This window comes from Monocercomonoides exilis (genome assembly GCF_001643675.1).
Source record: "Monocercomonoides exilis strain PA203 chromosome Unknown scaffold37-1059404, whole genome shotgun sequence".
Taxonomy (NCBI): Eukaryota; Preaxostyla; order Oxymonadida; family Polymastigidae; genus Monocercomonoides; species Monocercomonoides exilis.
The window spans coordinates 975,218-1,001,091 of record NW_027150582.1 but is presented as its reverse complement, the minus strand read 5'-3'; the positions used below and the strand labels follow the sequence as shown (position 1 = coordinate 1,001,091).

Genomic DNA, 25,874 nt, shown 5'->3' with positions numbered 1-25,874 from the left:
GTTGCATGCGTTATTGGCAATTGCTCTTTATGAATAAGCAAAACAAATTTGATGAAAAAATGGGAATGCGTTGCAGTTGATAAAGAAAGCAGAAGAATATCGTATGGATTGAAGAGATATTTGAGATTACACGAAGAGAGAGGACCAGGGGTAATCAGTGATGAAAAGAAAAGCAAATGAGGGAAGAGATGGAGTTTTTGAAGAAAAGAAAGAAGAGGAAATACAATCAATAAAGTGATTATGTTTTGTGAAAGCAATTTTTGAGTTGAATTCAGATCGATCAGCATCAATATCATTTCCCTACTCATCTTCTTCCGTTCGTTATCTTCGCTTTTCGTCCTCTTCTCCTTATTCTATTTTTTTCTTCCTCTTCTTTTGAAAAATCATTCACGGGACAATGATACGTTTTCTTCATCTTTCTTAACTTCCTTTAAAGATTGTTCTTTGATTCTTTGCAAAAGTTTTTATCGTCATTGTTGTTCATATATCCTTTTCCAAAAAATTCCACTTCTTCCTAAAACATTTGTTTAAATGTTTTCATTATCAGAAATTGTATATTGACTTGGACTTTGCCTCAGTTTCAAACTCAAATTCATCTTCAAATGAACTTCTTTTCTCCTTCTCCTTCTCCTTCTCCTTCTCCTTCTCCTTCTCCTTCTCCTTTTCCTTCTCCTTCTCCTTTTCCTTCTACAATAAATAATAATTTCCATCTTCAACTTTATTCTCTCTTACAGTTAACAACAAGTAATACCTCATCATCATCATCTTCTTTTTCTTCTTTTCCCGGTTTTCTACCACATTTCCAGCAATTTCATCATCATTTCTGATGTTTCATTCTATTTGGACAAATATTTTGGACAGAATTCGAAGCTATATGTCTCTTTTCGTTCAATTCTTAGCTTTCGCCGCACAATCGACTACATCCAGAAATGATGATCATACAAGTGACGATGAAGACTTTGGAAATAACACAAAATGGATGAAGAAAAAGATGAGGAGAAAGTGAAAGAGAAGGAAGAAGTAGTTAAGAAGGATTCTGCAAACATAAAAGCCTCAGAATTATCAGAATGAGCATTGAAGATGAAGCATTATTCATTTAAATTTGAGCTATTTGAAGGAGCAGCTGCTGAAAGAACGAAACAGCGAGAATTTGTGTCCTTTTAATATCATCTTCCTTCTGATTGCCATTACATTCAATTGATTGTGAGTCAGCTGAATGTTGTTGTATCAAAACATCAAGATCTTTTGTGGCTTCTTCTTCTTCCGATGCAGAGTAAGAAAAAGCTTCTGTCATGCGTTCAAATGCAACGCACATCACTTTTATTGCAGAGCTTCATTTGTTTTCTTCAAATTCACCGATTTCTTTGATTTCAACTTTTTCATCTTCAGCCTCTTCTTCCTCTCTCAACTTCTTTTCAGTACATATCTTCTTCGCCTTCTCTTTCATTATTAAAATCGTATTGTACTTATCAAACAACTCCTTCTCATCTTCATTTACCTTCTTCTTATTCTTTTCTCATTTCTTCCTCTTCTTCTTCATTTCCATAAACATCAAATCACACTGCTTTATCATCATCATCGGTCATTTCATTTGATTGGATTCCTTTCATTTTTGCATTTGCGTAAGGGATTATTCCAGAAAGAAAAAAGAAAAGCATTTATGAAGAAATTGAAATTGTTAAAAAATGATAAGAAGATTGAAAAGCCAATGAAGAGAATGAAGAGAAAGAGAAAGAAGAACTTGTTTTGACAGAATAAGATGAATGGAAATCGGAAATGAAAAAATAATTGAAGAGATTTAAAAAAAAATAAAAAAGAAGTTGAATGGAAAGGGGGAGAAGTTGGAACAGAAGACGATAACGGACCAGAACAGAAAGCGACAACGAAGCAAGAAGAATTCGTTGGATTTCTGAGCCATTCTTGCTTTTGTTTTTCTTTTTTTCAAGTATCTTGGAGAGCAGCAACGAGGAGCTGGGAAGGGTGTTGAGAAGCTACGCAGTGGAGAGCATATTCACGGCTGAGGTGCCATGTGGAGGTTTCAGGTGGCATGACGCCTCCTCCTTTGATCAAGGCGATGCTGAGTTCGCAGGCGTGGGAGCAGATGATGCTGCTGCGGGCAGAAGGGCAATTTGGGCTGGAAAGGCTGCTGTTGCGTGAGGCAGCATCGGTCGAAGCTCACACCACCTGACGCTGCAGAGCTGGTCGAGAAAAATGGCAGTGAAAATAAGGCGCATCATGCCAAAGGGTCTTTCTGACCGACTTGGTTCAAAGTGTGAAGAAGGAAAATTTTCATTTGAAACAACTGCGAGATCTGTGGCGATGAGACGTTCAATGGAGCTGTCGGAGCTGTCGGAGCTATCATCGAGCAAGAACACGGCTGGTGCTTCATTGATGGCGAAGAGGTTGATGCTGGAGAGAAAGACGAAGGAAGCCCTGGGAGCACGAATGGTGCGCTGGGAGGTGTGCAGAGTTCCCCTTCGAGAACAAATAGCGTGGAGTTGAGGTGGACATACTTATTGGAGGGGGTTAACAGTTAGGAGGATGATCCAATGAAGAATCTGCGTTAATGGTTGAAGACGGAAGAGCGGATGGATGCAAAAGAGGAACAGAAGGAGAGGCACCTTTTATGTGGATGAAGCTCTGAGAAGCTCAAATAAAACGGAATGGCAGTGGTGAAGAAAAACGGTGCAAGGCTTGTCGAGACAGGCATGTCTCTGATGTCTGCAAGGGATGTCGAGGCGTCGAAGAAGGATGTGACGCATATCCTGAGGATATAAGTGATGGAGTGGCTGATGCAAAGGCACAACTGGAAAGCGCATGAGCCCGTGGCATGATCGACAAATAGATGAGGGAAGCGGAAGAAGGTTGTGAAGAGGTGGAGACCGGAATCGACTTTGAGGCTTGGGCAGGAATGGGAGAAAAAGGAGCAACCGATTGAGGAGTTTGTGGAAAGAGAGGGCTGGACGAAGTCGAGGGAATAGAGGGACTTGTCGATTTGGGTTGAGATGCTGGAGCACAGGAGAAAGACGTCCATGTGCACAAAAGGAGTTATTCAAGGCGAAGCGGAGGTTGAGGATGGGGATGGGGATGGGGGGGTGGCAGGGGCGTTCGCGGGGCGGGTGCAGAAGATGAGCGGGCAGTTGCCCCTGCTGGCTGTGTGAGAGCAGATGCACGAGGTGAGGATCCATGCTGAAGCATCCAGCGATGTTTTCCAGTTAAGGAGAAGTTCAGTTGCTGCCTCGCTCCTGGTCGATCATTCAACATCGTGACCACTTTCCGCAATCACCAAGCAACCATCTCGTTGCTCGTTGCTCGTTGCTGGTTGCTTGTGCGCTCAATGTTGGTGTTATAGGCAGAGGCTCATACGGACACAGTTCTTGCATCAGGATCAGATGGCCACTGGGGCAGTGGCAGCGAGCAAAGAGGACGAGAACGAGGTGAATGGGAGCGCAGCAGAAGTGGATGCAGCGGCGATCTGCAGAAATGAGCAAGACAAGGGCAAAGAAGCGATGGGGAAGTGTTTGAGAGACATAATACCTTTTGTTGCGTTAACCATCGCAAATGCGAGGGGTTCTTGGGGAGTCAGCATGGAAAAGGAGTAGCCAAACATGCGGAAAGGAACGGAAAGAGAGGATATCTGGAAAAGCATGGCTGACGAGGAAGGAAAGATGGATAGAGGGTGAGGAAGATGAGGAAGATGAGGAAGATGAGGAAGATGAGGAAGATATAATGCGGGTGGTTGTGTGGTGGAAGTGATTCAAGTCAAAAGAATTCCTATCTTCACGAATAATTTTCTGTGATATTTTCTTTTTTGTTTTTTCAACAATTCTGATCAATGAATTCAAATGACTAATTTGAAGAATTGTTTTTTTTTTTTTCTCAAACAAATATTTACAGCAAACAGTTATTTATCTGATAAATGTCTTGTGTTTCGATCATCTTTCCCAATGTTTATTGTCGCAAATTGAATGTTTTCTTCAAATGTTTTCAGAGCTTTATAACAATTTTTTTAAAAAAAAGTATATTTTTTCTATTTAACAAATATTAGATACAATGCAGATTGGATCACATAATTCAAATTGAAAAAAAAATTCAAAATTGTGGGTGTTATTTTAAAATACCCCTGTTAATTTAAATTGACTGGCTTATTTTTAAAATACACATGCGATTTTGAATTGAATGTGCAAAACATGAAAAAGAATAATATTAAATAATAAACAGAAAAGATTTATATAAAATACTGAAGTTAATTTTGATTTTCTTTTAGAAAAAAATTTGATCTTTCAATAATCAACTTCGAAAAAATAGAATAATTCGACAATTCGTTTAAAATGCTATTTTAACTTATGTGATCGAAAATGTGAGCTTAATAACATAAGTGTGCATGGTTTTAACAAATAAAAATTTATTTTTCCCAATATACAAATCATAAATGCTTCTGAAAACTTTTAGTTTATTTCTTCGCAATTGCAAACTGTTTCTTAATAACTGCAACATCAACGATAACTTCTGTGCCATTATGCTCAGTTCTCATTGGTAATTACTGCTTTTTTCGTTTTTAGCAACAGCAATTTTCAAACAAAATTCTTTTTCATTTTTTGCCTTGTTGATAAACAATACCTTTAATCATTAACGTGAAATAGATATAGCGATGAATGTTAAAAGGTATATACGTTTCTTTTTCAAGATTTCGTTTTAAATATAGATCTTTTAATATTTTTTACAAAAATTTCTTTTTCGATATTTTTCTTCTTATTTATCCTATTTCACAATTTTCTTTCGTACCTAAAGCACAGAAAGCGTTTCATATGTGAATGATCAAAAATTTGAAGTATTTTTATCCTCAGAATTGCTTGCAAACACATATAAAATTATTTTGATCACACAATTTATTCTCTCTCGTCCTTTTCTTCAGTTATCTCTTCCAACCCACTCAAAACACCATCGAGTGTTCAATCATCTCTTCCATCAACACATCTTCCACTTCTCTCTCTGCATTCAATGCTTCTTTTTTTCACCAAACACGCTCTTCACCAAATGGTGTTGTAAAATATAACGGATCCGAAACTCAAAGAGAGAAATTAAATCGATTGTCCTTTATTGCTTTGAATAGCTACCTCATTGAATGGTGAAAATGGAAAGATTCAAACGGAGGGTCAAGTTGTGGAAGAGTACTTTGTGTTGAATGGGCAAATGCATATCTGTTAATTGCTTTATGTTTATATTTCAACTGTTCGACCAGCGATTATGCTGGAGCGTTAGATTGCTTATATCTGCTGAATGTTAATACAGCTAAATCCAATTACTCAAGTTGTACAGCTGCTTACGGAGGTGCAATTTGCATTGATTGAAGACAATCATCTTCCGTTTATTCATTTTCAGAAAACAAAGTTGAAAGTTGTAAAATCACAAGCAGCATTGGAACTGGTTGGTATTTTGCTCTTGGAAATGATTATTCAAATTTTCATTTCGTGTTTTCCAAATGCAAGTGCATTGCAAATTCTGGTGGTGATTCTGCTGGTTCTTTAACATTTCGTTATCCTCCAAGCAACAAACCGAGTCAATTTTTGGTTAATGATTGCCAGTTTATCAAAAATGAATTGACTGCCTCTACTAATTATGGAGGCGCTGCCATTTACTGTTATGCAACATATAACTGGATGAGCGGAAATAAATTCATCACATTCTGTTTCTTTGATGGCAACACTGCCACAAATGGAAGAGGAAATGATGTGTTCTTCAGTGGCAGTTCCATCACTCAATCTCCGTTTGAAAATTGTGGCTCAACAACCCTAACACAAAGAGTGTGGAATAACAATACAGCTGATAATGCAGTGTATAATGGCTGGCTCCCCCTCGTTGCCCAGAACAAAATCGTTGCAAATGGTGGAACTGATGTCGATGCCTGTGGCAGACCCCAACAAACCCCATGTGCCGCCATCGAGTATGCCCTCACTGGCTTCATTTCTCTCCTCCAAGACGCCTCTCTCACCCTCCTCACTTCAACATTTGTTCCAACTCAAACACTCACCTTCAGTGCGGTTGATACAAAAATCACTGGAAATGGCACAACTGCCACCACCATCGCCTCCAGTGGCATTCCTCAACCTTCATCATCGTCATCAATATCTTCTTCACCAGATCCATCTGCCTCGTCTGCCCTCTTCCAACAGACCCAGGGCTCCCTCACAGTCTCTGCCCTCGCCATCGCTCACAACTCCACAAATGCAATCACCCCCATCCTCTTCCACCTCTCCGATAACTCCCCTTCCCTCAACCTCAACACAACCACCATCACCGGAACAACCTCCATAACAATAAAAACGCCCCTCTTCTTCCTCATTGCTGGCTCCCTCGCCCTCAACCACACAGCAATCACCAGTCTCACCCTCAACAGCCAAAGCATCTTCCACATCACCTCCCTCACCGCTCCCCTCACCCTCAACTCCTCCAGCATCACCGATATCACCTCCACTGCCTCTCCCACCAGCTGTGTCCTCTCCTCTGCCACCTCCCCTGCCCTCTCCCTCTCCCTCGCCAACTGCACCATCACCAACATAGACTCAGCACCACAAAACCAACAGACTGCCACCAATGGCGGGTGCATCTCATTCGCCTCATATACAACTGCCAGCACATTTTCTTCGAGTGACAACAATTTCTTCAGCAGCTGTATGAGCGAAAGTTAAACTGAGATAGAGAAAAAGAAGGAGGAAAAAATTGCAGAGAATGTGGAATGCTTATGGAAATAGAAGCAAAGGCGAAAGGAAGAAAAAGTTCTTCTTTGAAAAGAAGTTGGCATTAGAGATTTTACGAGGATGTGGTATGAAAATGAAGAAGGAAATGATAACGAAAATAAAGAAGATGCGTGAAATGATAAGAAAGAGAGAGTTATTATTGAAAGAAAAAGAGAAAGATCATTTTTAATTTTTGAAATAGAAACATCAGGAAAAAACATGATCGACAGAATTAAATGAAATTGAGGAAATGATAAAAGCAAAGGAAATTAGCCTTTGATTCCACAACTTCAACATCGCTGTGCAATGCTTGTTTTGAAAATATTGACAGTTTAATGAAATGTTAGCAGGAAAAATATTTTTCTCATATAATTGTCAGAATTATGTTGTTTTCTTTTTATTATTTATGCAAAAACTATAAAAATTATCTTCGAAGCGAATCATTCTTCACGCAAAACTGAAAACAAATTATAATTTCACTTTATTGACAAATTATTTATTTAACATTTATTTTATTTAAGTATGTTAACACGCTTCCATAGAATTATCGAGGTTTGGTTAATAAGACTGTCAAAAAAGGTTCAATTTTTCTTTTATTTCCACATTAATTTTTTCAGTGTTTTTTGTTTGTTTTAATTTTCACTTCCCACAATTGTTATTAATTTGAATGATCTTTTCTAATTCAAAATCTCTTGTTGATTTTTAATTTTTGGCCTTTTATTTGAATGAAGTGGTCTTTAGGCCTTTGCGACAGACCGACATTTTTTTCATGGCTCGACAAGTCGACCGACAAGACAGTTTGCTAATACTATATATTATGATAAACGAAAAAACGACAAATCAAGATTAAGTTTTTCAAATTTTATTCAATTTATTTTCATATTTTAATATATTTTATTATTAAAAGATTCCAACTGACAAATATTTAATTTATTGATTTTTAAAAATTTCAATGGGTAATCGACAGATCTTTGTCGAGATCAGTCGAACGACAAAGATCAGTCGTTCGAAAGATCAGTCAGTCGAAAAGATCTATCTGTCGAATGAATATTCTTTTCTGAGAACTTTTCTTTTCATTCAGAAATTGACTTTCAAAACAATTTTGTTAAAAATATCATTGATAACTTTTTTAAATTTTAAGTTTTTGAAAGAAATTGTGTGTTAATCTATCTGACATAATTTATTCATTGTCCAAAACAACATTTCACAAAGCACTTCATCAGCCTTCAAATTTTTTCATTTTCAACTTTATTATAAAAAAAATTTTTTTTTGATTGCATTCCATAATAAAAACGCATTTTATGTTTTGCAAACAAACTCAGATTCGTGGTCAAAAAAGGGAGAACATGCACAAAAGGTTTGGTAGGAATAATTGATTTTATTTTAAAATAAGATGGATAAGGAATGAAGCTTGACAGAATTATCAAAACTGAGGATGAAGATTTTATATTATTTGCGATGAATTACACATCATAATACAAATTGCAACACGAAAAATGTTTCACACAAATTGGTATAAAATGAAGTGGCATAAACTCGGAGATGTTTTGAATGCAATAATAATTCAGGAATTAAAAGAAAGTAATTACACACAATTTTGATAAAGAGAGCTGAATTAACATTGAAAACTCAATGAAAAAAACATAAGCGATCTGTTAAATAATCGTTTATTTTCTTTCTTTGTTCTTTTTTCTGATTCTTCTCTTCTTCCTCTTCAACCTCCAAAAATCTCCTCTCCTTCGTCTCTTTCCAACATCTCCTCTTTTTCTCTTTCCAATCCAACTTCTTCTTCTTCATCTTCTTCTATCACCTCAATCACATCAATCACATCAATCACATCACAGAACGTTATCTTATTTTGCTATAATTTTTGGTCCAAATCGCAGCTGCAGTGACAGAAAGTGCTTTTTCAGATTCAAAACAACCTCCAAAACATGCAATTTCTTCAACAACAACAGAAACAGTTTCAGCAAAAAAAATTTTCAACATGATTCAAAAGCTTCATCTTCAAACAACACTTCTCCAGTTATGAACTAACCATCATGTCCTTCTGCTAATTCTTCTGCGCAAACGCTTTCTCCATCAATATCATCTGCATCACATTCACAACTATTTCAAATGTCGTAACGTCTTTCACGTAACACGATGTTCTTATCTTTTTGCAAATGTCTTCGATTTCACCTTCATCTGACATGCAAACATCGATTCGACATGACTTTGGATGCTGGGCACAATTGTCATCGGGCAGAAAGTGGCGCTGAAGCAGCTTTGCAAATTGTGGAAGTGGGCTATCCAGAATATGCTAGAAAGAGTGAGAAGGATGCAAGAGAGCTGGATCTGGCAGCACATCAGCCAGAAGCAGAGGTGCGACGGGTTGCAATAAATGATGGAGAGGGTGCGGTATCTGCGAGCGATGGATTAAGAGACGCTGGGCGAGGACATGAGAGACAGAGTGAAGGAGTTATTTGCAGAGGTCTGGGGAATCACGATGAACTAGCACTTTAGAAGGAACAAGAGGAATTTGGAGAGAATGAGGAATAAATTTCCGGAGGGAAATGCAAGAGATGACACATTGTTTACAAGATTGATTGAAGAATACGAAACAAAGAAGAAAAAAAGGCAAAACAGAAGCAAAAGAAGAAGGAGCAGATGACTCGAAAGACGAATAAGACACAAAAAACGACAGACCGTGGAAGAGTGCAGCAGGGCGAGCGAACGAAGGAGTTCGGATGGGAGAGGGAGGAAGGGAGATCCAGATGCGACAAGAGAAACAGAAGAAAAAGCAGAGGGAAGCAACAATTGCAGTAAATCAGAAGCATCAGGAGATTGAAGAGCAATGGCAACAGAGATGCTTGGAGCTTGAAAAGAATGGGAAAAAAGCATTACGATCGGGAAGATTCTGAGAGATGAGCGAAAGAAAATGGCAGATCAAGAAAAGCAGCAGCGGAAGGAGGAGGAGGCTGAACAGAGCCGAATCCAATATGAACAGAAAGAAGAAGAAGCGTAAAGGCTGCACGACGAGAAGAAGTTTGCAGAGATTCGCGACAAGCTGAAGAAAGAGGCGGAAGCTGCTGAATGAGAAGCGACTGGAAGTTCTGGCGATAACAGCTGCGTTGATGATAAAGATAAAAAGGATAGATGTGGGATACAAGTTTGTGTGCATGCAGAACTTTCGTGTGTTGGGAGATGTGCAGTAGAGAACAGAGGACGATATGCAAAAGGAGAAGAAGCGAGAAGGAAGAAAAAGAGAGAAAGGGGGAGAGAAAGAGAAAAAGAACTGGTATGAAATGAGGAGAAAAATTAAGAAAGCTCAGTAAGTTCGAAAAGGCTTCTTCAAATAGCGAATTTTCTGAAACTCCAGCTTTGCTTCAGTCTCTTTTTGATTTTCAGTCAACTCTTCATCAGCTTACAGCTCCTTCCACAACACACGATGTTCCAATTCAAGATTCCATTACTGACTGCAAACGACTAACAGCAAAATCACAAAATAACCAGCCAATGAGATCAATTTCCACATATCCAGCATCTGCACCTCATTACTCAACATCAAACACAACTTCGTATCCTTCTCCTCAATGTCCTGTGTTCATTTCACCATCTTCTCAGGCTTCGCTTTTATCAAATTCTGCTATTTCAACACAAAACAATGAGCCTTCCTCACTCACCCCATCTTCTTGTTGTTCCTTATGTTAAAGAAATGTTTTTTTAATCAATTTTTGCTTTTGCTCATCAACTTTCATTTGTATTTATAATGAACTTTTTCAATTATATTAAAAGAAACTGGATGCAGTCCATTGACAGTGATATATTAAGATCACAAAAATATTAACAAATAATGGAACAGGCAGATGGAAACAAATTCAAACAGTATAGCTTCAAAATTTGCAATTTCATATTATTTCGATTGTCTGAACTTGAACTGAATATTTTCTTGGATTAATAAAATAAATTTATGTTTCAATTTTTTTATTTGTTTTTCGTTTGATTGAAACATTTTCGTGTTTTCATTTCATCTTCCAATGTTAAAAATATTTGTTTTGTTTTCAATAATTCTTGTTTTGGCTTTCATCTTTCATAATTGAAGTTTTAAAAAAAGAATTTTCTAAACTAGTTAAATACAATTATTCCTTCATGTGAAAAAAAATTCTTATCTAATTTTCAAGTTAGAAAAAAATTCAGAAACAAGCAGAAAATATCAGAAATTTTAAACTCTTTATGAATTATATTTATTTTTTTTCCGAAAAAAAAAAAAAAAAAAAAAAAAAAAAAAAAAAAAAAAAAAAAAAAAAACTTCTCGACATTGATTTTGTCTTTCGACCGACATGCCTCGCTTTATTTTTCCTTGTCGCAAAGGCCTAGTGGTCTTTATTCTAATTAACATAGGGTTATTAAAAAAACCTCTATTAATTCAAATGATCCCATTTAATCTGCATTGTATCTATTATTTGTATTCGAAATTAATAAATTTCTTATTCAAAATCTATAAAATTCAGTATTTTTCAAAAAAAAAAATTATTGTGAAAATTTTGTTTTTGGCTGAGTGTCAGAAAGTGATTAAAATGTTTTGTTTTTTCATTATTCTTAAAAGTTATGAAAAATTTAACACAGATTTTTATTATTTGTGAATAAATATGGGAAATTCTTTATGAAAAGTCGCAAATGTTTAATTTTCGAATAAATCAATAATTTCATATCTTGATCAAATTTCGGTCCCCGCTCGTAAAACTTCACCAAAGTGGAAGATATTATTTGACAATGTTATTGTATCCATTTGTGTAAAGTATCGTAAGTGGGAACAGAAATTTGATCGAAATATGAAATATTTATATTATTTGAGAATTGAACAAAAGGAACTTTTCAAAAAAATTTAGACAAGTATATGAATGAAGATGAGTATTTCGAAAGAATATGTCATATTTGTAGGTTATTGCAAAAGTGCTTGTTTTGAACACAACGACAATATGGTTCGAAATTATGGTAATTATAAAAAAAACTGAGATTTGTTCCAAAGTTCTTTTGAGATTAAATAAAAGTTGAATTTCCATTTCAAAGCAAAGATAACAAAAACAATTATTAATTAAGGAAAACATTCGTGTGTTCACCAAAAATTATTCAAATGGAAAAAGCATCATACAACGCAGTAATTTTATATCAAATAATAAAATGTTCAAGAAAGAGAATCCAAGTGAGGAAAAAAATCTTTCTAATATTTTTGAAAACATTTTTGGAGAAGTTTGCGTTGTTGTTGAATACAAATTTTGAAAATTTCGTTTCGAAAAAAAAAAACTCAGAAACAAACTCGAATATAAAAAATTGTATTATTTCATTTGAAAATATGTTTCATAAGGAAATAAATGAGAAATGAAAAAGAAAATTCAATATTTATAATTCTTCATTGGATTTGAAAACAAGTGAAACTCCTCTCCATTGATTTATTCGTGAAATAGTGTCCTTTTTATTGACATGAAATAAAATAGTTTCAAAAAAAAATTACAGAATTTATTTCAAATACAAATTTTCCAATTGTTCCAAATGATTCTTAAAAATACATCTTTAAAAAGATGATAAATTATAAACATAACCAATAATATAAATATGAAAATAACGAAAGTGTTTTTCTTTAAAAATAATTTTGTCAACTTTTTGAAAATTTGAAGTTTTTCAAACTTTCGACTTTGCTTTAAAGCTTGTCGATTAAGGTGATTATTTTTGAAATCATAACTTTTTTCGGAGTGTTGATTCTGCAAATATTCTATTTATTTGGAGACTAATTATGTATTCAAAAGAAAAAAAAACAATAAATGTAAAAAATCAGGTTGTTTGAGATTTTATTCATGAAAAAATATTTTTGTTGCGAGTTTTAAACTTTTCTGAGTTCATTTTTCAACATTCAAAATGGTTTCAAAAATCGAACTTTTTGATTGTTAAAAAATGATTTCAAAAAATCATCACCCATTTTGATTGGAGTGTTCAGTCAACTTCTTCCAAGATTATTTTTCTTTTCAGGTGCAAAGACTGGTTAAAATTAAAGAGAAGAAGAAATTTTTGATGTTCGCTTGGAGAAAAAAAAACGTTTGAATTTTTCATTAAGACTGACAGTCAAAATGATCTTCCGAAAGGTGAAATATTAGAGGTGGAATACTGAAATGTTTGTGGAAGGAAAATGAAGAAGAAGAAAGACCTGAAGAAGGGAAATCAAGTGAAGACAAATATTTCTCCTTCTCCTCAAATACTCCAATTTCATTCCCAAAAAGAAAGCTCACAGTTTCATTTCCTCTTTCAATCTCATCAAAAGAAGTTTCTGTTTTGTTTTCGGATGCAATTTCTTCGTCTGATTGAATCATCGTTTTTCCAGAACTCATGATGAATAGCACATTCATTTCATGCTTCTTCAACAGATAAGATTTGAAAGTGCATGTCAAATGCTTCATTTTGAGCTCCCTCAATTCTCTCATTTTCTCAGAAAATGAACAAAAACAGCAAATTAAACAACAAATAATAAATTGTCTGAAATCCTGAAATGAAAAGTCAAGTTTTGATAAAAGGGGTCAGACAATTCTCCAATTGCACGGAAACAAAACAAGTTCATTCAAATTTTAAAATCATATTCTTCTTTCTTCTGTTGTTTAAAAAAATGAATAAAAAACAAAGTGAATTGGATACAAAAATTTAGATGCTGACTTCACATTTGTGTGTGAAACAAAATAAACTGTGGAATGGAATTCCAATTAAAAAATTAATAACAAATACATAACAAGCGTGATAATTGAAATACAAAAGATAAAAACAAAAGATAAAAAAAATACTATGATTTACACAATTAAATCTTTTATTAAATTGAAAAATAAATAAATAAATAAATAAATAAATAAATAAATAAATTATCTCTAATAGAATTGCTAATCTCAATTCTACTCCTGGGTGCTCATTTCTATTTCTTTGTTTTCATCTTTGCTCCCCTCTTTCTCTCCATCTTTGTTGCTTTTGGCTTTCCTTTTCTTGACAATCATCAAAACAACCACAACCACAACCACTGCAACAACAACAACCACAACTATCGGAACCACAATCGCAACAACAGTTCCTGCATTTGGTTTCTTCTTGCCTTCTGGGGTTGGACCTTCTGGGATTGGATCTTCTGGGGTTGGATCTTCTGGGGTTGGATCTTCTGGGGTTGGGCCTGGGGTTGGTCCTGGAGTTGGATCTTCCTTCTCCTTCAAATACTTCTCATACACATCGGCAGGTTCTGATACTTCATTTTCTGCACCCATTATCCACCCAGCTGCTGATTCATCAAAATCTTTCGCAAACTCAAATGTACCGTCCTTTTTGCAGAACTCATCAAAATCTGGGGCAATGATAAATAGAGAAGAAGATTTTGAGCCAGCTGTGTTTGAACCATCAATCTCAAGATTGTTTGCAGACGGAAGTTGAAGATTTGATGTTGCCTTTGGCATGCCAATGGATATTGCCCCTGCTTTCCCATTTGGCGCTGTGCATGACTTGAATGTGCATTTGCTTGTCCTTCCAATTTCCACTGTCGACTCTTCCGAACTCAAAGAAATCTCCAACCCAGCCACTTTTCCATTCTCTGAATTCACTCCATTCATGCTCAGCCCTTCAATGCTAACTGCTGAAGGCGTGCTTCCTCCATTCTTAATCGCAATCGCTGCTCCATTTTGTACATTCACGTTGCTGATCTCCACTCCATTCAACGAAGCTGAACTTACACTGCTGAAAGAAAATAGCGATGAAGAAAACGAAACTGTATTTCTTTCATCTGTGCATGAAACTGTGTGCATTTCAGCTTTCCCTCCAACAACACTCACAAGACAACCTTCCATGGATTCATCCCCATCTGCATTTATCGTCATTTTCTCTGGCGATTGGGCTCCAATTCTGACAAATTTGCAATTGCTGATCGTGAGTGATGCTGACTTTTCATTTCCATAAATCAAAGAATTCCATTTTTTTTCAGAAGTGGGAAAGTTGAATGCCAAATACTTGAATTCCACCTTTTGTTCGCATGTAAATAAAGCAGATGATGCGCTGACAGCACAATCAATAGACACTTCTGCATTTCCATTTCCATTGCTGTTCACTCCTTCAATGGTTATTCCCTTTTCGTTGCTAATTGTCATTTCTTCTGCTGTAAACTGGCTTTCGTCTTTTACAATCTCAATGAAGTATCCTTCAGAACAAAGAACTTCATCTAGTTTATCAAATGCTTCTTTCAATAAACTCAATGGTGAAGAACTTGTCAATCCATCTCCTTTCCCTTCGTTCTTGACAAATAATTTTCCAGATTGATCCAAATAAAGCAGCACAAAATCGTAAAATTTTTCTGGTTTATCAATATATGCTGCAACATTCCACAAGTTATCATTCCGAGTATAATCTGCTGCGAAACTCTTCTTCATTTCTGCTGCTATGTCTTCGAATAATGAGCCACTCGCCATGTACAATAACAGTCCAGTATTTCTTTTTGATTGACCTTCTCCGACTGTGCATTTGTCAAATATCAGATTCTTTCCATTTTCGGGCCATTTAATCTGACTTGCTGATGTAATAGCTTTCATTCGCAGATATAATGCAGAGCTATAATCAAAATCAGTATGAAATGATGAAAAAGTTGTGACACCTCCATCTCCAACAGCAAATGTGCTTTCTTCATTACCAGTTTTGAAAGCCAAAGCCATGCGAAAGCCGTTTATCTCCGAAAATGTACTCCCATTCAATTTAAGATCACCTTTGATGCCTTCCATATCAACGTTCATGTCGACAACTGCTTCTGCATGCTTCACACCATTTGAATCAGCAATTAAATCAATTTTCTTCAGAGTGAAATTAGATAATATCACTGTTTCACATTCATATGTAACAAGCAGTTCTCTCTTCGTTGTAAATGTATTTTCTTTGTCTGCACATTCAACTGAGTCCATCGTCAATGATCCTTGATATTGGTAAACAAGTCTACAATCAACCACGCTTCCATCTGCTGGCCGAATAAATTTGCAGTTGCTTATTGTCAAGCTTGTACGTTGTGCGTTTATCAAAGCTAATGAAAATCCTGATGGGCTCGCTTCATTATCCAATGTTATTGGAATGTGGAATGCCAAGTATTTGAATTCCACAGGACAATTGCAATTAAATAGATCTGAACTTTGATGCACTTCACAGTCCATTGCCACTTCAGTGTTCCCACTTCCATCACTTTTCCATCCTTCAAGTGTAATTCTTGTCTTTTTGTTAACTGTAAAGACTTCCGCAGGAAATGGTTTTGCATCTTCAACAATTTTCATGCAGCATTCTGTTTCATCACTCAGGAGTATGTATGCTAAAAACAAGCTTTGTCTTTCCTGACCAATATCCAATCCGCTGTTGGAATTGTTCCCGCTTTGCTTGACGAACACTGTTGTAACTGGTTGTGATGGATCGTCCTGTGAGTAAACCGATAATACAATTTGGAAAAGTATTAATCCCCAGAACATTCTTCAAATAACACTTTTTTAAATTTTTATTTTGATCAATATTTGTATAAAACGAAAATTGACAACCATTATAAGATATTGTGAATATTATAAAAAATAAAACATCAAAAGCTTTGAATGAAATAAGAACTGTTTGCTTCTATGAAACAAATTTTTGATATTTATTTTGTCAGCAAAATTACTGTTATTCTTTCAGATAGATTCAATTGATTGTTTATTCTGAAACTTTGTTATTAATAAAATTGAGCAATCCTTTTTCACTTCAAAAAATTGAATCTATCGTTTTGCTTGAAAAAAAGATGATAAAACCATTTGAATGATAATGAATTTAACGAATTTGCACATTCCATTATATATAACATTTTGTATTTTACGAACCAGTTCGATATTATAGGAAATTGTTGAAGAAGAAGTGCGATAGTTGCCACAAAGATCATAATTTGAATTGAAAAGACCGATGAGAACGAAAAGAGGTTTGGTGGAGCTGTCATTGCTGTTGATAAATATTCATTATTGTTTTTGATAGTTTGTGCATTGCAATGATTGTCACAAAAGGAAAAATTGCTCATTTGAGAAGAAAACAAAAGAAGCTGCGAAAACAATGAGAAACATGGGGAAATTTCATTTTGAGGAAATCAGAAAGAGAAATTGAAGAATCCAAAGACGAAGAAAAAGAATGAGAAATAGATATTGTCAAATGAAGAGAAAAATAAGAAGAACAGTCCATTTTGTTATTCACTATCTTTCTTCTTTCCCCTCTCTCCACACCCTTCGTTTTACAGCTATTCGCATCAATTTTGTTTTCCATCAGGCAGTATCTGATGAAGCATTGTCACAATGACGTCATCGTAGTTATAATAATTATTGTCTTATTCTTTTTTTCTCTCATATTGCACCTTTTGCTTCTGTCACTTCATATGCTTCTTCATCTCAAGTTGTTTCTTTCCTTCCACTTCCACATTTATCAGATGTTTCATCATCATCATCATCAATATCATCATCTTCTTCTTCTTCTTCTTCTTCTTCTTCTTCTTCTTCTTCTTCTTCTTCATCCACCGTTCTCCAACATTAAATGCTCAGCTCTTGACAACGTTCTCTCTTGTCTAATTTGATAGATTCCAAAAACAGAAAAAAGGATCAAAAAAGACGAAAAATCACATTATTTATTTTTTTTTTTGAAGAAGAGAGCGAAATGGAAGAGAAAGCTTGGATTAGGATGATAGAGAGGGAGAAAAAACGAGAGAGAAGCAGTGGATGAACTGGAGGAGCGTGAAGTGAGAGGCGATGGATCTTCCATTGACACTGTTTGTGTGGAGCGAGAAGGAAGAGGACGAAGAAAGAAGAGGAAAAGACTTCACCATCGTGATGGATAGATATTGTCTGTTCATATGATGTGTCATTGACCTCTCAAACAGTCACGCACTGGACTGCCGAACGCCCTTCATCTCTCCAGTATCTGCGAACCCTTCTTTCACCATCCCAGCTCGATCGATACCAGCTGCGTGGCAAATGAAAGACACATGAGACAGAAGAGCAGATGACATTCCCTTTAGCTCTCTCTCACTCACTTTTGCTCTCCGCTCTGTGCTTGTTTGGATCAGAATGAAGAAAGGCTGATCGGCTGAACATTCTCTGGAACAGTCTTTAAGCCAACAACAATACAGGGGCTGCCTATGGAAACACACTTCCCTTCCACACACAAAGCATCAGATGTGAAGAATATGGCGAACTTGATCATCTTGTCGAGAATCCGGATTGCATTCATCGTCACCGGCAGCGCAAAGTGTTCTGCCCAAAAGAACCTCAGCTGCCACTTAAGTCGCATGCTGAGTTGCCAATCATCCCATTAATCTACAAGGTGGAAGAGTTTGGAATATTTCAGATATCATTTTTGGTTCGACGTAGGTGTGGATGAACTTGGATGAGGAGGCAGAGAGAGCACGGAGGCAGTTCATTCAGCGCTTGATGAGCAAGTCAAAAGAGAAAGAGCAGAAGAGCTCCTTTTCCTTTCGGAATGGGCAGAATGCAGCGAGCTATTCACCACCTGTGACTCCTTATTCTTTTCCATCTGCCCAGGAGTCTCAATTGTTGTTAATGGAACACTCAACGACCCAGAGTCACAAAGCACATATTATTCACTCCAATCATCAACAGCAGGAAGAAGGGAGATGTCACAATCAACTCATGTCATTCTTCACATCTTCTTACAACAGTGTTGACTGATGGATACGTTGTTTTGTGGAACATAGACAGTTGCTTTGCGAAGAAGAATTTTATGATGTTCAAATAGGACCGGAGGAAGAATATGAATAAGAAGAAGGCAGAGGAGAGGATAGGAGAAAGAAAAAGAAAGATAAAGAGAAGGATAAAGCTGATGGCATTAGCTAACAAATATTTTTGGAGGCAGCTGAACAGGAAAAAGAGGAGGAGCAACTGCAGAAAAGGAAGAGTGCACAAGCGATGTATTGATCTTTTGGAAAAGACCAGAAACGTCTTCTTTCTGAAGAGAACGAGACAGGCAAAAAAGGAGAGAAGGGAGAAAGAAAAACCATTCAAATTTGTCTTTGCTCAATTTGCAGTATTTTTTTTAATGAAATTCCTCTCTTCAATTTTTTCAACATCATACCAGACAGCTGCTGAATCCCTTCTTCAAACAGACTGAACTTTTAATTCGAACACATCTCGGAATGACTTCTTCTTTGTTTTCCTTCATTTTATTTCATCATCTCAATCTTCAAAACAAGCACTGAACACACAAAAATGCACAGAGTCATCAAAATCCAACAGCTGAAGAAGTACTCGCCATCCATCACTGCATTCATCTTCCTTCCTTCTTCCATCTTTAGCAACAAACTCCTCGCACTCTGAATGGATATCTTCCTCTTCTTTTTGGAATGCTCTTCAGTTGCAGCTGCTGTCAGACATCGACACTCAACTGAAGGAAAATGAGAAGGAGGAGGTTTTATTGCCCTGTTTGAGACACTCTTCTCTGTATGCAATAGAGAAGCCAATTTGGCAGAGAAGGGAATTTATTTTTATATTTCATTTTTTCGATGTCTGAATAAGAACATAAACAGTGAATCAACTGCTTCTCAAAAAGCGCTTGGCACTTCTCTTCCTCTCATGCCTCGTGTTTTGTCGGCGCTCAACCATCTTCTCCTTCTTCTCCTTCTCCTTAATCTTCTTCATCAGTATTTTCCGTATCAAAAAAAACGAAAATATTGAAGAATTGCGGAATAATTGAAAAGACTTTTCCGTTGAATGTTTCAATTGCTTGCATCTCAGCTGTGAGTTCATTCGATTCGTCTTTCCATTTCGTTCTCAGCAAGCCAAAATGAAAGGTGTTATATTTTCATGAATTAATTTCTTATCTATCGGAGATATTTAAAGATGAAGCTTTGAAAGAATGGATTTTAAAGATTATTTCATGAATAAAAGAAAAATGAAGAGGAAAAGAACAATTTTGAACAGAGATTGAGGGAGATCAATCAAGGAAACAGAATAAGGATGAAAAATGAATGATGAATAAAGAAAGATTTATTTATGTGATTACAAAGCAGCTGAAGATGAATTACAATTGAAGAAGTACTTTTGGATGATTTTGTGAGAAAAGAATGCGAGTGAGATGTCTTCTCTTTCTCCATCAATTGGAAAAAGCAGAAGAAAACAGAATGATGAAAGAAAAAGGAAAAAGAGATATGAAAAACTGGACAAAAATGAGAAGAATGTGAAGAGCAATTAACCTTGAATGACTTGTTCTGTTATTCATATTCTGGGTTGGAGCATTGGATTAGTTTCTTTTTCAGCCATGTTTGCTGTTGTTGTCTTTGGTGCTCACAAAGCTGATCATTGAATTCTTAATTAAGGCTATCATCACCATTGCTTCTAAATCCTTTTCAAGAAATCTCGTTTCGTCCTTCATCTTCATCATTGTCTTCTTCTCAAATCGTGCTGATTGAATTTACAGAGGTTGGAGGAGAACAAAAGTTATCTGGAGAATAAGAGAGAATGCAAGAGAAAATTACTGAACAGTTGAATGGCAATGAAAAATGAATCTTCTTGAAGAAGATTGAGATCAACAATTCGTTCAACAATGATTCATGTTGAAAATAATTGAAAAGATAAAAATGGAAATTTTGAGCAACAAAATGAAATGAAAAGAATTTGGTTAAATATTCACAAAATAATTAGAAATATCCAACGATAATTCACAATAGTTTTTTTCGTTGAGAAAATAAAATGTTTCATAAAAACTGACAATGATATCTTCGTATCCTTCTTCTTCCAACTTTTCAAACATTTTCCTTTTCAACTCTTTTCTTTTCGCTTCGTCCATTCCATCTTTCTTCTTCCATTTCAATTTCCTTGAAGCATTCACAAAAAATTCCATGTGTTCATTTGTCATCTTGTCATTCAACGTTGGTCGCTGAATCTCCTCCAGAACAGCATCAATTGCACCACTTTTATTCAACTCTTCATCTTTCACAACTTTATTATGTGCTGCATTGCTCAAAGAATAAATGCTCCAATCACTAATTCCTTTGTAATTTTCTCTTGATGCTCTAAACACCTGAACAATGCTGCTGAAAAGCTCAGCATATTCTTCATTCCACAAATGACAGTTTGCAAAGAAAATAGTGAGTGTTTGGACCCATCTCAATAAAATTAGCTCTTCTTTCCTTTCTATTCCCCCTTTCTCTCCTTCTTTTCTTCTCCAATCAACACATTTCATTCGATCTTCCAGTTCTTTTATTGCCTCTCTCGTAAAGTGCAGCTCATTCACAATAACTTCTTCCAAGCTGCTTTCAAAGATAAATTGAAAAAATAAAAACTGCCAAGCACACTGATAGGCCAATCTGCTCAGATTGTGATGCTCTTGATGATACAGGATAATCTCTTTGGTTTCATTCAAATACTGTTCTAAATTCAATCTCTTATAAAAAATCAGAGGGAAAAAATAACACGTATTTAACTAAAAATTGAAAGACTCACACATTAATGCTATCGCAACTCAATGCCAGCAATGCCATTTCCACTTCTTTTTTGGTCTCCTCGTCTTCCTTTCTGCTTGACGCAGCTTTCAGAAGACAGAGCACACACATTAATATCAACTCCGAATTGAACTGGTTGCTAAGCAAAAGATAGCATTCGCAAAGATTAGCCAGAAACTTTTCATTTTTTTCTTCTTTTTTCTTTTCTTCTTCAACAATCATCTTCTCGAATCTATTTTTCAATGAAGATTTTCTTTGTCCATAAATAAAAATACTTTTCAGCACATTGTAACATCCTATATGCTTCAATAACAGAATAGCATTCCCCAAAGACAGTTTCTTTAATTCAATCTTTTTGTCTATTTCATTGAACATTTCTTTGGTGAAAACATAATCAAAATTTTCACCATTCATTTTCTCGATTAGCAAATTCATTTCGATGATTTTCTCTTTCTGATCATCGGTATCAAAACATAGTTCCAACTGCGAAAGTTTCTCTAAAAAAATCAGTAAATAAAACAATTAATCATTCGAAAATCATTTTCTCGGAAATGCAGACATACCTAGAAATGTTTGTTTCGTTGATTGTGACTGCAAAATTGCAAATTGAATCCAAAATAATTTACTAATACATTTTCAGAAGTGTCACTTAATATTTAAAGAAAAAGAATTAAAAGCACCAAATCAAATATCTAATAACGCTGAAGTTCACACATTTTCATGTGACGTCGATGTCATTTGCATTAAAACAAGCAGATCTTTGGATTAAAAAATCTCCTTTTTGAGCAAATAAATAAGGGTGGCCAACCTATAATTTAATAAATGATGATTTTTAATTGGTGATTTGCAGCAGCCTGAGCATGTTTGAGCTGCTTATGCACACAGCCAGAGGTGCATCCATGCGAGTTATAGCACTGCAGAAGGGCAATAATTTTGTTAACAGATGGAGGAGCAAGTGGCTGTTTGCATCGATTGTGTGCGAAAAGTTAATTTGTGGGGAAATTGCATGTAATTTGAACTTGGTTGTATATTGCAAATCATATGGTACAATATAGGATGCAATATTTTGAATGAGAAATAACCCAAACAAGATGCAGAAAAAGCGAGGAGAATGTTTCTGAAAGATTGAATTGCATTGCTTGTTCATTTCGAGGGAAAGTGCAGTACTCTTGGCATATCTTTTGGGCAGGACTTATTTTTCATGGGCTTATTGGGGAGAAGATTTTCTTTGTGGAAAAGGAAAGGGAATTTGGGATTAAACAATGGAGGAAACGAGTTGAACAAAACACTCAGCAGGCCTTAACAACAAACGCATTGCCATTTACGCGAAACCCGTTGGAAAGCTATCAGCAAAGAAATGGCGTTGAATTGGGTTTTGAAAAGGAGTTAATTTGGAGAATATGTGTTTTCATCAGATATCACAGCCAACTTCACAATGGATTTTCTGCTTTCAATAACGTTCTACGCCAGCCATTTATTGTCTGGTTGCCTGATTTTTTGTGGTGAAAGGCAATTTAGGAAAACAAGAAAACCAATTGGAAAGATAATTACCAATCCATTGGAGATGGGAAAATATTTCAAGTACAAAAAAATGGTTTGATTTTTTTATCATTCATTTTTCTTTAAAGGCGTTTTTTGAATGAATACAGAATGACTATAAACAGGAATGCCATTGAAAGAGAAGCCCTCTTTTCATTTCGCGAAAGATTCAGAAGTTTATGAGATTATTCTTATTTGCATTACATTCAATGATGATATTCATGACTTCCGCCATCTTCTTTGGATGAAACATAGCCTGATATTGCTTGACTCGAGCTTGAAAGAGAAATTGCAGTTTGTTTGGCTTATTTGTTGAGAGTGTTTGGTAGAAGCTACTCTTTCACCAAAGCTGATGAGCTTTCTGAGCATTCACATTCAGAACACATTCAGTTTTTTCATGTGATTCATCATTCCTCTTCGTCACTTCCAAAAATTGTTTGATAGAAACAGCTATTTTATTGAATTTAATAGCAAGACTCGCAATTTTGGAGAAATAACAGAATTGGATGAAGTGTGAAAGAACTTTGGAAAATTTTTGGAAAGAGAAAATAAAGTTTTTGGAGTCAGAAAGAAAGGAAGAAAAGAATTTAAATCAGGGAAATGGAAAAATGGAGGAACAAATGAATTAAACGCAGAAGAAATAAGAGAGTGCATAAGCTGAATAAGAAGAAAAGAGAAGAAAGGGTGACGATAACAATGAAAGTAGAATATGACAGGATGAAAACTGTCAGTTTATGTTGAAAATAAAAGATCAAGAAAAAGGTGAAGATTCAAACAACACAGAGTGAAAAGAGAAAGAGAGAAAGGCAGAAAATAAAAAGAAGAGAATTCTATGAATGGAAATGGAATTAAATCTTAAAATGTTTCTTCTTTATTGTCGCATTCACTGTTAAATTGGCCTCATAAATACAGAATTGAGTTCAATCACGCTGATTTGAGATATCGTCCAAACCTTCCTTTGGTTCTGAACGATGTCTCGTTTGTGATCCCATGTGGTGCTAAAGTGGGCATTATGGGGAGGACAGGATCGGGAAAATAGACTCTTCTGCTTGCTCTGCTTCGAATTGTGGAGATGGAGCAGCTGAAGAAGGGCTGTGCTATTCTGATTGATGGACGAGACATCAACTCACAGCTCACCGTCAAAGAGCTTCGAGATGCAGTAGCAACCACACAGCACAAGTCGATGCTTCTGAGTGGAAGCGTCCTGTGCAATCTGGATCCATTCGAAGAGTACAGTAAGGAGGATGCATGGATGGTGCTGGGGCATATGGAGCTGAGGGAGGTTGAACTTTCAAAAATAATTGCATTCATTAAATAAAGCGTTTTTCTTGTTGTCATTGCAATTTTTCTTTTCTTTATTTTTTTAATTCGAAGATGCTTTTCGGTTATAATAATATTTTTTCTCTCCAGTTTCAACTTCTCATTATTATAATTTGTTTAACAAAAATTTTGAAAGAAAAATTATTCTTTTTCTTAATATGGGTGATTCTTTTTGATTTTAAATTATTTTTATCAAAATTTACGAATGAAAATTTTGACGCAAATACTTTGGAATCAATCAAATGTTTTTATAAAAAAAATAAATTCACATCTTTGTCTTTCTATGACAACAAATATATGAAATACAATAATTTGAAAGCATAACACGCTTTTTTGAGAATCCTTTTGTAAATAACTGTGAATTAAAAAATTATACACGCCGAAAAAATAATTGATTTCGTTTATAATCACCCTTATAATCAATAATTGTATTAATATTTTTTTTTTTTTTCGTTTTTGTGTTTGTTTTTGTTTAATTTTATTTTAATGTTTCCAAATATAAAAATTTATAACTGAAAACTTCCGATTTCAAAAATAAATCACCCAGAAATTAAATATAACAATATTGGTGATGATTATTAATTTCATAACTTTTTTTCTATGTGGAGATAATTGACAAATCCATAAAAGACGGAAAACTTTGATTCATTCATTTGAAAAATTCATTGAAATTGTTGAAAAAGTCAATGTTTGAAAATAATTTATGTGTGATTATTTTTGAAATCATATCTTTTTTCGATTTGTTGATTTTTCTAAGGTTGCTTGTCATTGGGAAGAGATTTTGAATTAAATTGCTGAATTCATTTCATCTGTTCCGAAAACAAATGTTTTTGTAAACAAAAGATGAGTATTTATTTCAATAGCCTTTTCACATTATAGTTATCTTTTCCAAATACTCAAAGGTAATTTTTGAACCGAAAATTTTGAACGAAAAAATCTGATTTCAAAAATAATCACACATATAAAATAATGATCTGAAATTAAAAATTATTTCTTAAAAAATGGAGCATATTTTTTTTATGCAATTATCGAACACAATTTATTGCATTGAAAAGAATGATTTCAATAATAATTTCTCACATGTTCAACGTTCGTTTCAATAATACCCATAAAAATACAAAGATATCATTGTGAATGAACAAAAACCAAAAAAGTTTTTTTAAACATGGGAGGAAAATATGGACTTTCAAGCTTTTTATGCACAAAGCATGAAAAAAATGGATTCACTTATAACATTTTTAAACTTTTTAAGATTTCAATAAATATTGAATTTTCATATCAGTAAACAAACATTACGATGTTATTACAAAATGTTTTGTGACATTCCATGAATGGGAACAAATGAAAACATTTATTTCAAATTTTTTGAACACAAAATGATTTTCAGAGGTGCAAAAATTTTCAATGAAAATGCCTGAAGTGCAATATTTTTCCGAGTGGATGAACTTTTTTTATGATCAAAAAATATGGACAAAACGTGTTCATTAATTCAAATAAAAATTCTGTAACAAAAAAATATGCTGTCATATCAATAAAGCAAGAATGCAAACGTGAAAATTCAATTGATTTTAAAATTATTTGATGTTTAATGAACAAATGAGTGAAACAATATTTAACAGCTTTGTTCAAAATAAGCTGGAAAGTTTATATGGGACAAATTTTTTTGTATTAAGAATTTTGTTCCACACAGTTCTTTCTAAGATTTTTTTCAATTTTTTATATTTTTATATTTTATATTGCACGATAATATTAGAATAATAATCATTCGATTGCAGAAAAAGTTTGGAACAAATCTT

The 25,874-nt window shown here is 34.9% G+C and overlaps 9 protein-coding genes across 9 annotated transcripts; 4 read left to right on the top strand and 5 right to left on the bottom strand.

Annotated features, from left to right (window-relative positions):
* Positions 1–2,235: 2,235 nt before the first annotated feature.
* MONOS_4881 (uncharacterized protein) lies at positions 2,236–2,938 on the top strand (the record flags this gene model as incomplete). Its single annotated transcript, XM_067874985.1, has 2 exons — positions 2,236–2,460; positions 2,846–2,938. 2 exons carry the CDS (start codon positions 2,236–2,238, stop codon positions 2,936–2,938), a joined length of 318 nt encoding a protein of 105 aa, XP_067723539.1.
* Positions 2,939–3,048: 110 nt separating this feature from the next.
* On the bottom strand, positions 3,049–3,264 carry MONOS_4882 (uncharacterized protein; the record flags this gene model as incomplete). The annotated part of the gene is made up of 1 exon (XM_067874986.1): positions 3,049–3,264. The coding sequence occupies one exon, from the start codon at positions 3,262–3,264 to the stop codon at positions 3,049–3,051; it is 216 nt and encodes a 71-aa protein (XP_067723538.1).
* Positions 3,265–3,392: 128 nt separating this feature from the next.
* MONOS_4883 (uncharacterized protein) lies at positions 3,393–3,602 on the top strand (the record flags this gene model as incomplete). Its single annotated transcript, XM_067874987.1, has 1 exon — positions 3,393–3,602. The coding sequence occupies one exon, from the start codon at positions 3,393–3,395 to the stop codon at positions 3,600–3,602; it is 210 nt and encodes a 69-aa protein (XP_067723537.1).
* Positions 3,603–6,211: 2,609 nt separating this feature from the next.
* Positions 6,212–6,607, bottom strand: MONOS_4884 (uncharacterized protein; the record flags this gene model as incomplete). The annotated part of the gene is made up of 1 exon (XM_067874988.1): positions 6,212–6,607. The coding sequence occupies one exon, from the start codon at positions 6,605–6,607 to the stop codon at positions 6,212–6,214; it is 396 nt and encodes a 131-aa protein (XP_067723536.1).
* A 2,341-nt stretch (positions 6,608–8,948) lies between these two features.
* Positions 8,949–9,242, top strand: MONOS_4885 (uncharacterized protein; the record flags this gene model as incomplete). Its single annotated transcript, XM_067874989.1, has 1 exon — positions 8,949–9,242. One exon carries the CDS (start codon positions 8,949–8,951, stop codon positions 9,240–9,242), a length of 294 nt encoding a protein of 97 aa, XP_067723535.1.
* Positions 9,243–13,387: 4,145 nt separating this feature from the next.
* Positions 13,388–16,264, bottom strand: MONOS_4886 (uncharacterized protein). Its single transcript, XM_067874990.1, has one exon. The coding sequence runs from the start codon at positions 16,226–16,228 to the stop codon at positions 13,649–13,651; it is 2,580 nt and encodes an 859-aa protein (XP_067723534.1). The 5' UTR covers positions 16,229–16,264; the 3' UTR covers positions 13,388–13,648.
* Positions 16,265–17,394: 1,130 nt separating this feature from the next.
* Positions 17,395–18,053, bottom strand: MONOS_17933 (uncharacterized protein; the record flags this gene model as incomplete). The annotated part of the gene is made up of 2 exons (XM_067870903.1): positions 17,395–17,860; positions 17,914–18,053. 2 exons carry the CDS (start codon positions 18,051–18,053, stop codon positions 17,644–17,646), a joined length of 357 nt encoding a protein of 118 aa, XP_067723533.1. The 3' UTR covers positions 17,395–17,643.
* Positions 18,054–20,030: 1,977 nt separating this feature from the next.
* Positions 20,031–21,330, bottom strand: MONOS_17932 (uncharacterized protein; the record flags this gene model as incomplete). The annotated part of the gene is made up of 4 exons (XM_067870902.1): positions 20,031–20,179; positions 20,483–21,027; positions 21,073–21,161; positions 21,223–21,330. 4 exons carry the CDS (start codon positions 21,328–21,330, stop codon positions 20,031–20,033), a joined length of 891 nt encoding a protein of 296 aa, XP_067723532.1.
* Positions 21,331–23,830: 2,500 nt separating this feature from the next.
* MONOS_17931 (uncharacterized protein) lies at positions 23,831–24,231 on the top strand (the record flags this gene model as incomplete). The annotated part of the gene is made up of 1 exon (XM_067870901.1): positions 23,831–24,231. The coding sequence occupies one exon, from the start codon at positions 23,831–23,833 to the stop codon at positions 24,074–24,076; it is 246 nt and encodes an 81-aa protein (XP_067723531.1). The 3' UTR covers positions 24,077–24,231.
* Positions 24,232–25,874: the final 1,643 nt, after the last annotated feature.